Genomic DNA, 16,195 nt, shown 5'->3' with positions numbered 1-16,195 from the left:
AAAATCTTATTCTTTCATCTTTATTTGGCTGCTCATCTGTGCCAAATTTCCTCTAGCATTTGCAACAAAACCTGCACTCACAAAACACTTGTTAAAATAAAAAACATAAGACTTCTGTGTCTTATCTTCCTTTGGCAACAATTCAGTTTGCTGTTCTGTTTCTTTCTCCTCTGTCAGCACATCAGTATGCTGTGTTGAATTCTCAAAAGAATTCATGAGACTGTCAACTAGTCTCTCTTCCACATCATCTGCTCTAATGATGTCTTCATGCTCTTGTCCATCGTAGTGAACTTCTTCCTTTGTAGTGTCAACCTGTTGAACTTTCATATCCATCTCCTTTTTCTTATGATTGTCATTCATGACAATGTTTTTGTTTTCCTTTTTCAACAATTTCTCTTAAACATCTATTCTCTGTTTTTCCAACTCTCTTATTTGAAAGTCTAATTTTTGGAGTAGAATTTGGAAATTTCACACAATTTTCCATACCTTCCTTTGTTATTGACAAATCATCAGATGTCCTTTTTCCCTTTGCTAAGTATTTTGCATAGACTTCTTCTTCCTGAACATCTTTCAGTAGATGCCCTTCTTCTTCAGTACATTTTGCTCTGCTGTCCCTCTGTAACTCTTCTCCCAGAGTTATCCTTGTCTCATCATCTTCATTACTATTCTCCTGCATTTATTTTTCATCAATAAGATTAATCAAACTCATTTGATTACCTTTCTGAGACAATATTCCTTCATTCTTCATCAGAATAAGATCCTGATTCCTCATCTCCATGACAGGTTCTATAGACTCATCCATAGACTTTTTCTTCTGTATGCAGTGAAATTCTTCTTCTTCTGAGAAGTTTTCTTTGTCCCCTTTTACTTCTAGATCTTCATCTCCTCTGAAGGTATCTTCAAAGGTTGCTTTTCTCTTGCAATACCTGCCATCATACACAAACTATTGGTTTTAAAAACATAAGATCTTGTGGTCTTACTTGATGCTTTAGTCATCATATCTCATTGCTGTTCCAACTTCTCTTTATGACTCAGAAATTCTTCGATGGTCTCCTCTTCAATCTCCTCAATCCCTTCACTTGGTTGCTTGATATCTTTCCCCAACTGTATCCGAGACCTATCTATCTCATCTTTTTCCAGAACAAAATTTAGACTCTGCTTGTCTTCTTCCTCCTTTATGACAATATCAGCAAATTGTCCTTCTTTACATGTTTCACCTGCAAACATACACACATTGTCAGATTTAAAACCATGTGACCCTTTGGCCTCACTTGAAGTTTTAGTCTTCAAGTCTTCATCTTCACTCTCTCCCATAATTTCTCCCTGTTCTGGTTCACAAATGGACTCTTCCATTTTCATTTCCAACTCAGCTTCTTTGAGTTTTTCCATCAGCCACTTTACTTGCTTTTGCTGTAGCCTTCTCCGCATCTCATGCCACTCCACTGGCTTCTTCCTTGAGACCCAACCCAGTCTCTCGCTTTCCTCAAGTATCCTCCTTAATGCATCGAGTTTTTCTTTTAACTCTGCAATCTATTTGTCAATTTCCTCTTGACTCATCCTCTTGCCATTTGCTTTGGCATTTTTCTTTTCATATCTTCTATTGTGGCTTCTCTCTGAGCCTCTGCTATGATTATCAATTGTCATCTTCTTCTCCTCTTCCTTCATGAGCTCCTCACTCATCTGTAATAAGCCTCTGCAATAGCTAGTCCTCCTCGCTGTAATCTTACCTCACTAAGCTCTCCTCACTCAATCTTTTGGTAAGCATGGGTTCTCTGTTTGGAACCTCCTCTTGAGTGACACCTTTGCTCCTTCTAGGCTTCTCCAACCTCTCATTCTCTCTTGAGAACACTTCAGTTGTCTTCTCTGTCCAATCTCTTGTTGGATTTTTCAAGTTCATTTCTACTTTTTCTTTAGAGTGTTTTTCTTACTCTGTCTTCAAGAACACATTTGGTTCTCCTCTCACAACTTCTCTTGCTGTCCTTTGCTGAGATGTTTCATCTGCAACCACAATCTTCAATTTCAATTTGAAACAAAACACACTATCTTACCTCCAAGATCTATGTGTGATCTTATTCTCCCATTCCTCTGTACTTTGAATGGATTGTCCTTTGTTTGGTCTCTAAGTCCTCTTTTCTTCAGAACTTGTACTAAGCAATCTTGCTCTCACTTTTCTTTAAGGAATCCTCTGTTCCTGTCTACTCCAAGCCTCTGCTGGAACTGCTACAATCTCCCAAGAACTCCAAAAGTTCGCCTACAATCTTCTGTTGTAGCCTCTATCATTCATCAATTGACTTATGCACGTTACCTTCTTCTGTGTGCAAACTCCTTTTCATAGGAAATCTTTCCCCGCTCTGATTACAATTTTGCTCTGATACCAAAATGATGCTAGGGTTGCCCCCGCTTACACCCACAGTATGCATGTACCATGCATAAACACATTTGTCCCAGGAATTTAACTCACAAGCAAGTTAAAATCTTCAACCTCTAATGGTTAAGGCCCTATTAATCAAATTCCCATGTGGAATGATTTCTAAAAAAACCCAACATAGGCTAACCCCTAGCCATATATACTTATCGGGACTTTAATCAACCCTCGAGCCTTCATATAAGACTTTATTAAAGCCTTTCATTAATCCTTCCTATCGGGACTTAAAACCTATTCACAACCTTTATAAAACCCTTTAACCGCATATATATGTATAACCTTCCCCTCTTAACATTGGTTACATATATTTTAATACATAAAGCCTTCCATCCTTTGATAACGTTGATTTATATATAAAACCTCACATTTGTCCCAGGAATTTAACTCACAAGCAAGTTAAAATCTTCAACGTCTAATGGTTAAGGCCCTATTAATCAAATTCCCATGTGGAATGATTTATAAAAAACCCAACATAGGCTAACCCCTAGCCCATATATACTTATCGGGACTTTAATCAACCCTCGAGCCTTCATATAAGACTTTATTAAAGCCTTTCATTAATCCTTCCTATCGGGACTTAAAACCTCTTCACAACCTTTATAAAACCCTTTAACCGCATATATATGTATAACCTTCCCCTCTTAACATTGGTTACATATATTTTAATACATAAAGCCTTCCATCCTTTGATAACGTTGATTTATATATAAAACCTCACATATGCGTGCTTAACCCTTTATAACCATTTACAAAGGAAATATGTGCCAACCATACCTTTTTGCTTTATACGGCTTCTGCACGTCTCTCGAGGTTTCACCTTTATCGCAATCGGGTATCGGCTCCTCCGCGGGTCACATTAATATAGTCTCTATCGCACCCGATATGCGATAACCCAATATCGGACTTCAAACTTTATACATCCGCTTCCATAATTCGTCGGGTCCGCTCCTTCAGACCTTTCCGCAGCGCTCCGCCGATCTTCGACCACCTCCGGTCACCGATCAGCGCTTTATCGCTATCGGCGCATCGACATTTCACAGTCCACTAGCCTTTGACCTCTGTCTAATGCGATTGCGATTAGATCGCGACCGTTGATCAGGGTCTCGATCCAATGGTCGATATCTTTTCCCGATGCAAAGTCGCTTGACAACCCTCCGCCATTGATCTTCACTTAGTAGATCCAACGGTCTACCATGAATTCGGATAGACAATAGGCATGGGTTTTAACTGCCCGATAAAGCGGTTTCCACTCTTCACTTCTCTGCTACGTGTCGTGTTATGAATGGAATCGGAAGGCTAACCTTCGATACCATTTACCACCTCTTTGCCGCCCGAAATACCACTTAAGGTTATAAACCCGCCTTCCTTCATTAAAGTTTGCCGATGCGATATTTCAACACTACCTCATGCGACATGATTTGGACCGTTGATCTATAAGATCCAACGGTTGCTGTGTACTAACACTTCACTTCTCCATTCGTCCCTTTCTCTATATTTTACACTATCTCTTCAACGTTTTCTCTATGGTTCGGGTTTTTCTTCAGGTTTCTTCAAAGGGTTCCATTGCTCAACTTCCTCTGAGCTTTACTCTTCTGCGAATTCTCACTTCGCTATCACTCTAGCGCTTCACTCTGTTTCATCAATTGGATTCAAAGACTTGTGATGATTCCTCTGAATCATTCTCTCCTCTGTGTGTTCTACAAAATTATGCCTGCAACCCTGTTACAGAACCTACGAATTCATATGTAATTTATTCATAAAATACTCATTTCACACATTTACACAGCTAGGAATAAGTCTCTGTATACATAAGTATAAACAAATGATTACATTCGAAACTCTCTGTCTCTCACAGGCCTGATCTTTAACTATCAGTGGCCTCCTCCTTCTACTCTGCCCGTAGGCTTACATTTATACCAGAAAGCTCTGTTGAACTAATTCTGGTTCCCCTCCTGAATCTACTGAATTGACTCCTAAATCCTCTATGTCCACTTCTAACTTCATTTAATTCCTAAAAACTCTCTCTCGTTCCTCTAATCATGAAACTACTTGAGAGTTATAATTGACTTTTAACTCTTTTGTCTTTATTAACCACTCATGTTTTCATTTATTTGAGAGCATTTACAAAACATCTCACGTTATCTAATTAATTCCTCTTCTATGTATTCAAAAGCCTAAATATTACATTAATTCATCACTTAGGAATCCAACTTCCTTAAAATACATGATCCCCTATGTCTACTTAATTACGATGATTTTCTCTTGGGTTGAATGCTCTTGCATCAATTAATTGTGAGTGTGTTGGCTTCTTTTACCTCCTTTATTATCTTATCTTTCATCAAGAAATTACCATATTATGTGTGTAGGAAAATCACAAAACAAGAGACACAAGATATAGGCACTATGCCAGGGAAAAACCCCCCTCGAGGGGAAAACCCAGTCAAGATAATTCTTCCTTTATATAGTATTTTTTGTGACTGTTCACCCTAGACCAGACTTTCTCTCCACACCAAGTCAGCCTCCCAGATGTTCGACCCTTTCCAGCGACTTCGACTAGGCAGCAACTTCCGACAACAACGAAATCTTAGGAGACTCCGATCCGATCTCCCAATACAGACCATGAAACAGAGTGAGAGAGGCACCAAAAGTTCGATTTTCTTCCTCTATAGACTTCCCCAAACTCGCACTTCTTTCGACCTCATGGCAAGAGACTTCGCACTTCTCCAACTCTTCTTAAGATATCGAACTAGCTTGAGAGTTGATGCTCCAAATGACTTCGACCTCCTTGTATAAATAGGCTTCTTGTGGGTTGAACTAGGGTCCTTAGGCCGACTTGATCTCTCTTAGGCCGACGTGATGTGGAGGGTACATATTTCATATTTGACTTAATACTACACCTTTTTACATGATTCAAAAGCCCAAGAAGGGTCTCTGTTAATGTACAATGACTCTATAAACTCAATATTAATCCGAGGAGTCCACAATGGGGGCTTTGACTAATATAATGATGACCCATGCCTGAAACCCATGCTCTAATAAGTCATTGTTACAATAATTAAAAATATTTTCTTTATTCTTTTGACAAGTACATTACATAATGACTCAAGTACATTAATGAAGACCGAACATAGTTACATTTTCTAACACTATTTGCAGGTCAAGATTCACCATGTGGGAGGCTGAGTGTCCTCATTTGCTATAGGCTGATTGCTCATCAATTGTGGACTGAAACTCTGTTTGTTGGCAGGCCAAATTAGTTATCATTGAGGATAGAGTTCTCCTCACTTCAGGCTGAGTATTTCTTGGACCACCACCTTCTCTACTAGCTGAATCTTGCAGGGGTCGAAGTCTGTTTTTGAAGACCAGATTGCAGCCTATTACCCAGCCAAATCAGGCCTTGTTGTTGGGTTGCTACAAGTGACAATATTTAAGTATTGGTATATAAATTTTTGATCAATATTAATAAATAATATTGTCTATGATTTGTTGTTCACATTTTGATTTGAGTTAATGAATGGATTAAGGGTTTCATATTTAAATCGCAGGAAAACTGTTTGAAGAAATATCATTATGATCGAAAGGTTCTCTTTTTTTCATGCTTTATGTTAGAATAAATGTTTGCAAGCAAAGTGTTTGTCCAAATGCTTGAGAGAGAATTTTAAGAATTATTGCTAGTTGTTTAGTAAATCTAGAAAGGGACATTATGTGCTTGTCACATAGGGCTATTGGCTGGTTGAAGAGGAGATTTCTTTTTTCCTTTGTGTTACCCACTTTTTGGTGGGTAACAATACCCCTATTGAAATGAGCGGTAACAATGCCTAACAAGTATTTGTGAGGGTGCATTACCATTGCATAAGAAAGTTCAGTGGAGGGAGGAATACGTGAGATGAGTGTATCCTGATTGGATGAAGTAGGGAAAAATTGGATAGAGGTAGGTCGAGCAGTAGGTAGATAGGATAGGACATGGGGTGAATAGATAGGATAGGGTATAGCCTATAGTAGGTGAGATGTGCCATGGGAGAGTAAATAGGAGGGGGCGGGGAAACAAATGTGGAGAAGAGAGAGGGAAGATTAAATAGGAAGACAAGGGAGGAAAGAAAAGTGGGTAGAGCATGTACTGGAGAGAAGATAAGTTTCCAAATTGAAATAGCTCTTAGACATGGGTTTACGAGGACTTGGAGGTATATGGATGGAAGGTGAAAACCTTTAGAAACTCAGAGGTATATGGATGGAAGGTTAAATCTCTAAAAATTTGTGTAAAGATTTTTTTACTTCATTAGTCGAATACATTCTGTCTTGTCAGCCTTGATTCTATAGAAGTAGACTAGAAGTATGCCAACAATGGGGATCAAACTTTTTATAGATTGTATAGTGTCATTTGAATGTATAAAGACTAGAGCTTCCAAAAATTTCCATGTGCTTTTGGAGGATTCTACCATAATTGGTTGTTAAATTGGAAAGGCTTATTTTCTTTCATGTTGTTAACCCATAATGCCCTAGATCATGGGTTAGGGTGTGCATTAAATTAATTTGTTGACATAGTCTAAAGAGGATATTCTAATCCAATGTAAATTGGAGTTTGTGACACTTACAATGTTTCAAATGCCTACTTCAATGTCATGAATCATGATAGATCTTATCGTATCAAAGACTTTCCCTAGGTCAAAGGCACAATTCATAAATCAAATCCTACTCCTATGTGTCCTTGATTGGTCATTGAGGATGGAGGGTCAATAGACATTCAAAGAAACTAACAAAGGAAATTTATGACCCCAACAAAAAGAAGCAAGGGATCTCTCCTTTACAAGATCATGTAGATCCCAAGCCCTAAAGTATTTAGGAATCAGGAAATACGAAAGTGTGAAATAAATAATGCCAATGGCATTGTTTTGAGTCGATGCCATAAGGGTAGATATAGTGTGCCATTAAGAGATCTGCATTTAGTAACCTTGTCATATATTTAAGTTTCTTAACGAGTCAAAAGCCAATGCCCTAATGGAAATGAACAAACTTACGAGGATTGTAGATTACATGGTAGACAACATTTTGCTCAAGTTTACCAATATCCCTCTAGTGTTTACTGCTTTGAGTGATTGGAAATACTTGGCACTGGTGACTCATGTCGTGTTCATTGGTCCAGAGTGACTCCACACATCTACTTGAACTCGTTGAAGGTCTCTTTGTGCTCTCCAAGCTTATCCTTCATCAAATAGCACTTTGTGCTACTTGCATGCTTGGCATGCTTTGCATACACCTTGAATTTCCTGCTGGATGTCAAGAAGGTCATCTACCAAATTCCATCGAGATAACTAAGAGAGGTAGATCAAGTTAAGATGCCCATAACATTGATGCCAAAGTGTATAGACATTCCATACACTTTAGCCATCAATGCATGCGACCTGACCTATCTAATATTAGCCAGTCTAAATAGTCGATGAACCTCCACACTAAGAGCGATAATCTTCTTGGTCTCCTTGTCAACTATGTAGCATTTGTGATTGCTAATGTTGGTATCTAGGTGGGGGCTTTGTCTCATAATTTGTGATTAAGCTACATCTCTGGCACATAGTATGCATTTAGGAAAATCAACATTTTCTGTGATGTTCCTTTTTCCTGTTTCCCTTATGGTGTGGTCAGGATGGACTTCCTGGGTTGGAAGCAGCTAGTTCACAAGAGCAAGTTTATGCCATTAGTAGGCCCAGGGGCTTCTGGAGGGGCTTTATGGGGTTTTAAGGAGTTCACTTGCAAGTTGCCATATTCCATCATCAGGATCAGTTTCGCACAACTTGCTTTTCGTTCTGTAGCATTCTGATAATTCCCATAAAGCAGGGTTATTATTGAGCCTAACTCAATTAATTACGCTTAAGGTGGCATTCTGGGAGGAATAGTTGATGGAACACCTTAGTGTAATAGCTTGTTGGAACCAGGACGAGAAGATCTACAAGATGGGATGGTGAGAAGTGATTTTCAGTGGCATGAGGTGGGATGGTGGCTGATTTAGCATTTTCCCGAATTAAAAAAAGTGTTTTAATTTAAAATAAAAGCAGGGAAAAAGTACTACGTGATTAAAATAATAATAAAATAAAGGCTTCTAGAGGGGCCCATCAGATCTGTAAAAGAGGAGGAGACAATTTGAAAACATCTTGGAGTTGAGCTTCTTTGAGGTTTGGAGAACCAAGAGTTCCCAGCTTCAGCATTAGCCCCAAGACGGAAACCCTCGGGTGATTCAGGGAGAGTGGGTGAGTACCCATCTATCTCCTTGGTGAATTCATCCAGAATTCACAGGAGAGCTTAGCAGTTGCATTTCAGTTCAGTTTTGGAGGGCCAGTGCAGCATTGGAGTAGATTCTTGAGGCCAACTTTTCCATCTCAGCTATATTAGTTGTATCAGCATGTAAGCCCCAATTTATCTATTATAATAAAAGCTGATGTTATTTCTATCCATCGTATTATTATTTTTGCTGTACTCTATTTGTTACATTTTACATGGCAATGTTTTGTTAAATGAATGGAAATTCTTATGTGGAGAATTAGTCCATTTCGAGATTTACCCGAATATTCCATCTGGGATATTACATTTTCCCTCGAAAGGAAATATGCACATTCCCTTTCCTAACATTTGTGTACTCTTTTCCACCACTAAAGATCACTAAATCCTTTGAGGCATAAGAAATATACTCTATGAACTAATGTTGCTTGTTGGTGTAAGTATCATGATGCACCTAAATCAATGTACCAAGCAGATGACCTGAGCTGATCTGTTGGCCACTTGGCCTTGAAGGTATAAAAGGCTAATTCATTTTCCTCTATATGCCTTTTGTGGAGTCCCTCCTTTGTTGGTTTTTTAATTAAGCAACCGCTTTCTGCAGTGCTTCTTCATATGGCCCACCTTGCCACAGTATTGGTAGGCAATGGTTTTCAGGCTCTTGGTTGCAACTTCACTGCTCCTTGGACCTTTCTTTGCCCATTTGCCTTTGCCTTTGACATTAGTTGCAAAGACATTCTGAACCCTCTATCTCACTGTTGATATTGAACTATTTTTTACATCTGTCCTGCTATAAGAGCTTATTGTATAGCTCATCAAACTTCAGGTCAACATTCGTAGAGGTGATGTTTAGGGTCTGAATAGACTCATAGAGTGCTCATAGGCACATGGTAAGCTTTTTAGTGTGGTTATCACCATGTTCTCTTCTTCCATTTTCTTGCCAATGGCCTCTAGTTGTTCCCTAATATTCTTGATTTTGAGTAAGTGCTCTTGTAATGATGCAGGAAGAGCTTATTGTATAGCTCATCAAACTTCAGGTCAACATTCGTAGAGGTGATGTTTAGGGTCTGAATAGAGTGCTCATAAGCACGTGGTAAGCTTTTTAGTGTGGTTATCACCATGTCCTGTTCTTCCATTTTCTGGCCAATGGCCTCTAGCTGTTCCCTAATATTCTTGATTTTGAGTAAGTGCTCTTGTAATGATGCAGCCTCATCCATTGTGGTTGGGAACAACATATACTTTAGGAAGAAGGCACTGCCCTTATCCAAAGTCTCATGCAAATCTCAAATCCTTCCTAATCCTTCCTAATCATTGTGGAAGTTTTCCCTGTTTGGACCTTAGGAAGCATCTCACTCAGTTATGGACAACTTAGGAAGCATTATTGTTTCTCTAGTTCATTCATTAGACTTGTCATAGTCTCAGCTAGCAACTGTTGCTCGGTTATCTCATTCAAGGAGGATAGCAGCCAAGCACCTATATGAAAATTGTTCAACATATGTTGCTTCTGCATATTGTTGTTTTTGCTGGAGAACCTCTGGCTGCCTTTCAGCATGGATACAGGGAAAAAATCTTGCAGATTTCTGACAGAATAGCCCAATAAAAGCACAGATTTTGCCAAATCTGCTCAAAAATAGTCCAGTAAGCCACATCTGCTCTCAAACAGCTGAAAAACATACAGATCTTGACAGATCTGCTCCCAAAGAATCAATGAATTTCTATTTGGATTTGCTGAAAAACATAAATCAGCAACCAACTCTTCTCGATCTGCAAATCTAGGCAGCACTACAGGAAACAATAGATTCAGTCTGCTCTAAATTCCTCTGAATTGAAGAAAAGTTCAGAAATTTCAATGAAGAACATGTCTGTATCGGCTGGCATTGGGAATCCTTACAGTCGCACAACTGATTTGTCTGTTCTGAACAGTCCAATTTTGTGGCTGGGCTGATTCATACTTCTGTACAATCATATGGCCTTTGGTGGCTATACGATTGATCTGTACAGCAATCCATGCGCTTGGTGGCTGCTCGAATGCTGGCTCTGCTGTATGGTTGTGTCTGTAGGCCTTTAAAAAACTTTCCCCCTTTTTAAATCTTTTTTCTTTTAAACCTGGCTTTAAACGAAAAAATTTCAAACATGGCTTTTAAAACAGAAATTCAATCAATTTGTTTTTGAATGTTCCATAACCTTTTTGATGTGTCATGCTCGCAATTCCTTGATCTATCTCTACTGGCAGCAGTCCATAGGTCTTCATGCTCATTCAAACTTTGTGGCACCTATAGAATTTTGAAGTCATAAGAGTGGAAACCTTGTCTTTCAAAGGCCATAGACTCTTGATTCTGCTTTGAGAATGCTGGGCCCTAATACCATATATTGATAACACGACTGCATAAAGGAAAGCAACATTGCATTAATAATGAGAAAACAAAAGTTTTCTTATAAAGGGTTACAAACAAGCTAGTCAAGTCAATCCACTTTAGGAATGTGGGATATACTAAGAGACACACTAAAGTGAAATAAAACGTAAAAGCATTAAATACCTTAAAGTCGAAGTGATTTTATTAATGCCTATGTCTAATATCTCATGGACCATTATAATCTGATATTTAATTTGACAAAATTCGCACAATTTTAATGCCTCTAGATTAGAGTATTGATGTTTACAGTCAGTTCATCATCCATGCATACTAATTATAAAGGGCTTTTATGCAGACCAGGGTGAAGAGATGCCACAACCGTCAGTTATCCTTGCAACAGCAGGTTATGATCACACAGTAAGGTTTTGGGAAGCCACTAGTGGCCGCTGCTATCGGACTCTTCAGTACCCTGATTCAGTATGTCTTACTTCCATTTTAGCTTTATTTATTATGTTTGATTGTTCTTACCAGAAAGTAAGGAAAGGGAATGCCGTTTCACGCTTCAAAAGTTGCACTTGGTGTGTTTATGAGTTTGATATTTAGAGTTAATTCTCAAGCATATTTGTTCTCCTTACTTGGGTAGATCTCTAAATGTGTCTTGTTGCCAAAGATTGCTGTGACTTGCCATAGTAGGAGATCTGGTTTACTTAATGGACCATCTCCCATTCCAAAATTGATTTTGAGAAAATTTGAATCAAAGTAACATTGTTTGTCTTTTAGTTTGTGTAGGTTGTCTGAAATTCTTGGGGTTGGACTATGTCTATTCCCATAAAATATAGTTGGCAAGACAGACCAAACATATACATACTCTATGAAAAACAATTGTCAGTTATGTTTTACTAGTGCAGCGTATCAATTAAATGGCTGGTAAATGCCGACAGACGTCAATCCAAAATAAGCATCAAAACACTTATTTCAACATATATCTCAAGTTGCTAAAATTACAAAAACATTAAGAATTAACTAAATTATAACTTTATTTAAAGTAATAATAATTATTATTGATGATAAGAAAAATTAATAGATAAGTTAACATATATACATTTAAAAAAACATTTTACAAGATTATTAACCATGGAGATTCACCCCTAATTTATTATGGAGATTCTTAATTTGTAAATAGATTGTTACAATACCATGGGTTATTAATGTGGATTTGGGGTAGCATCGGATGTGCTCTAGCCACGAAAATTGGTGGAGAGTCTAAAGCAAATGAAATCTCTAAGACCCTGAAATGATTTGCGCAGAATCTAACCACTTTGGGAGATATTAAAATAATTAATATTTTTAATGGAGTTCCTAAGTCTAAACTTAGGAAAAATAAAATATTAATGTGAATTAATATAAAACTAAGTTAGAATGGTCCAAAAATCATGGATCAAGCCAAATCTAATCTTAGCTGTTGATTAGAGATTTAATCTTGGCCGTTAATGGACCAACGAGAAAAGTATAAGAGGCTTGAGGGCCAGTTGGAGAACACACCGAGAGAGATCAAGAACTTGATTTTCTGGGCGGAGTTTGTTGAGGAAATTGAGTGAAGTGATCTGAGTTGTAGCTGAGGGGTAGTGAATACATAGCAGAGAGCTAGAGTTAGTACTGGGAGGATCAGCGCAGAAGCCAGGAGAGGTTGATGTAGAGCCAGCTAGAGGCCACGCAGAGGCAGCCAGGCGTTGCGGAAAGCTAGAGAAGGTCAGTGTGTGAGACACAGAGGCTCCAGACGCTGGCGCAGAGCCCCGAGAGGGCCAGTGTGTGAGACGCAGAGGCTCTAGAGGTTGGCGCAGAGCCTCGAGAGGTTGACGCTGGGCCAGAGAGGCTGACGTAGAGACTAGTGGCAGTGCTGGGAGATTTTCGTGGGACAAATTGGAGCTGGAGAGCTGGATAGGGTGACACAGTCCCTATCAGGGTGATGCAGAGCAGCAAAAGCTATATTGTTGCTGTGGGATCGTGCATCGGGTGATTTAGCCGAAATATCTGTCTCCGAGTGAGAGGTACTACTGTTGAGGGCATTCTCTATTAGGTGAGCCATTTCTGGCACCTTGGTTGTATTCTGAAACTGCATAATAATAAAACCCTCTGAATAGCTGCACTGGTTTTCACGCATTGGGTTTTTCCAGGGACATTAGTCCAAAAACAACGGTGTCACTTGTGTGCTTGTTTACTTTCAGTTGATGATCTGTATGTGTTGATACTGTACTTGTATTTATTTTCAGTATTTACATGGTAAATAACTTGTTAAGTAATTGAACAAGTAGGAAGAAATAAATCAGATAATACAGGAAGAATTTCTAATGGGTTAGACTTAGAAATTCCAACATGGTATCAGAGCCAGGTTGCATGTCACAAGACAACTAAAGGCATTAGCCGAGCAGAGCAGCAGCGATAGAAACAACTGTCTCGAGTGACAGAAGCTGTTCCTAGCAGAAAGCAATGAGGAAGGGGTGATGCAGAGGGCCTGCGTCATCAGTTCAAACCAAGAGGAGGATCTGCGCAGAGGCAAAGAGGAGAAGACCTGACCTACGCAGTGCCCAATCATATTTCTCAGTCAGGAAGGATCGATGTTGGCGCTAGGAGTTGCAGATTTTGCTGGTGCTAGGATTGCGTAGAGCCTAGAGGCTCAAACCTTCAGATTGCTGAGGCTTAGGAGGCTGTGGGTAAGTTGCGGAGTGAAGCTCGTGGGGTACTGCCGAGGATTTCTAGCCAAGGAATCTAGACCAGTGGTGCAATTGCACAAACGATCGGAGTGGGGCATCTCACCATTGGAAGAGGGGTTTCCAGAAGGGAAATCGAGACTCAGAGGGAGTCCAAACGAGAACGTCTAGATGGGAAGTTGAGAGACTCAGCAGGAGTCGATCAGAGGACTTCCAGGAGGGAAGTAGAGAAACTCGAAAGAGTCCAAAGAGGAGAAACGAAATGGCAGTGAATGGATTGAGAGATTAGGATAGATTGGACGAAGCTTCCAACTTCATAGTCTAGAAGGCCAGGATCTTGTCCATTCTAAACAGGTATTGTATCAAGCACTTATCCTTGAAAACAATAGCGATCCCAGTTGACCCGGCTGATAACGAGAAGTACGAAGAGGCAATGGCGAAGACTAAGTGCATCATCCTTGATGGGGTCAAGGATCATGTGGTACCACATATTGCCGAGAAGGAAACGACAAAGGAGATGTGGGATACCTTGAAATCATTGTATCAACATTCTTCCTTGCAAAGGAAGATGTTATTTGAAAATTAGTCGCGTCATACTAGATGCAGAAGGGCGAGTAGATAGATATATTCTTCGGGCGATTGACGGAGATCCGAGATCAACTGACTTCCATAGGGGCCATGCTAGATGAGGAGATGTTGGTGAGGACCGCATTGAACGCAATCTCAGAGGATTGGGAGGTATTTGTCCAGAGCTTACTGGGCAGGTCGGACCTTTCAAATTGGGAGGAACTATGGGTGGCTCTTCGTCAAGAAGAGATCAGACAGCTGACCAAGGTGGGAAGCAACGACAAGGGGGTCAGAATTAAGGAGGAAGAGGAGGATGCTGCCCTAGCATCCTGCGGGAAAGTAGGAGAAATGGAAGAAGAAGGACCTCTCCAAGGTCAAGTGCTTCCACTGTGGGGAACTAGGTCACTATGCGAACCAGTGGCCAAGGAAGAAGAGCAAGGGAGAGGCTTCTGAGACCAAGGCGACGCCAGCAAGGGCGGAGAAAGAAGTGGAAACAAATGACGACTGTGCTATTAGTGCTCACATACCTCTAGAGAAGAGGTGGGGAGGCATGGAGTTGTAGTTAGACAGACTACAGACGATGAGGGGCAGGATCCTTGAGGCACCTTGTGGATTATACCTTGCTACGGGAGCCCCAAAGAGAAGTAGCAGGACTGGCAGATGTCGGTAGAGACGGATGCAGATGAAGCGTCAGAGAGTGTTATACTGTAGGAGTCCCCCAACAACGCGAGGCTAGCAGGCTGCAACAGTGCGAGAGGCATCAGAGTGTTGCACCAATGCAGGATAACACAAAGAGGTGTGCAACGGTGTGAGATGTAGGGAGTTGTTGCAGCAACGCACAGGTCAGTAGACAGCACGTGTCAGTAGAGGGAGATTTAGCATTGAGAGTGTTTCTAACCTGATAGGGATGTCAGAGTTGGGTGGATCAGTTGCTTCCTTCTCAATAACTTGGTTGCAGTGCAGTAGTTAGCAGTGGCAGTGCTATGGGCAACACGATGCAGCGTGAGGAGAAGGGGATGTAGTGCCGATGCAGCAGTGGTAGTGGCAGGGCCATGGGCAACAACACGGATGCAGAGGGAGCTGCTGTACAGATGCAACAGTGGCAGTGGTAATGGCAGGGCCATGGGCAGCAATACAGGAACAACACAAAGGATGTTGGGCGGGGAGGCCTAGCATCAACACAGGGACCGATGCTGGATGATCAGGGTGATACTCAGTGAGGAGTATTACTAGAGCACAGTCCTCGCTAAGAGGGAGTGTTGATTTGGGGTACCATCAGATATGCTGTAGCCATGAAAATTGGTGGAGAGGCTAAAGCACATGAGATCTCCAAGACCCAGAAATGGTTTGGGCAAAATCTAACCAGTTTGGGAGATATTAAAATAATTAATATTTTTAATGGTGTTCCTAAGTCTAAACTTAGGAAAAATAAAATATTAACGTGAATTAATATAAAACTGAGCTAGAATGGTCCAAAAGTCATGGATCTAGCCAAATCTAATCTTAGCTGTTGATTAGAGATTTAATCTTGGTCGTTGATGGACCAACGAGAAAAGTATAAGAGGAGGCTTGAGGGTCAATTGGAGAACACATTGAGAGAGATCAAGAACTTGATTTTCTGGGGCAGGGTTTGCTGAGGAAATTGACTGAAGTGATTTAAGTTGTAGCTGAGGTGTAGTGAATACAAAGCAGAGAGGCAGAGTTAGTACCACGAGGATCAGTGCAGAAGCAGGAAGAGGTTGACGCAGAGCCAGCTAGACGCCACGTAGAGGTAGCAAGGAGATGCACAATGCCAGAGAGGGTCAGCGTGTGAGACGCAGAGGCTCCAGAGGCTGACGCAGAGCCCCGAGAGGCTGACGTTGGGCTAGAGACGCTGA

General features: G+C 40.4%; 1 protein-coding gene across 9 annotated transcripts in view; it reads left to right on the top strand.

Moving 5' to 3' along the window:
* LST8-1 (Transducin/WD40 repeat-like superfamily protein) overlaps positions 1 to 16,195 on the top strand; it is a 204,168-nt gene that overhangs the window by 43,509 nt on the left and 144,464 nt on the right. For 3 of the 9 annotated variants that reach the window (XM_089426440.1, XM_089426432.1, XM_089426436.1), the window contains 2 exons: positions 5,673 to 5,862; positions 11,399 to 11,520. In XM_089426440.1, the coding sequence (XP_089282566.1) occupies positions 11,413 to 11,520 (108 nt within the window). In that variant the 5' untranslated portion in view covers positions 5,673 to 5,862; positions 11,399 to 11,412. The remainder of the gene's footprint in view (positions 1 to 5,672; positions 5,863 to 11,398; positions 11,521 to 16,195) is intronic. The other 6 variants (XM_089426447.1, XM_089426433.1, XM_089426444.1 and 3 more) reach the window with 2 other exon arrangements.

This window comes from Pinus tabuliformis, chromosome 6, assembly GCF_031772625.1.
Source record: "Pinus tabuliformis cultivar Carrire ecotype Pingquan chromosome 6, CPIR1, whole genome shotgun sequence".
Lineage (NCBI taxonomy): Eukaryota > Viridiplantae > Streptophyta > Pinopsida > Pinales > Pinaceae > Pinus > Pinus tabuliformis.
This window is presented reverse-complemented; position numbering and strand designations above follow the sequence as displayed.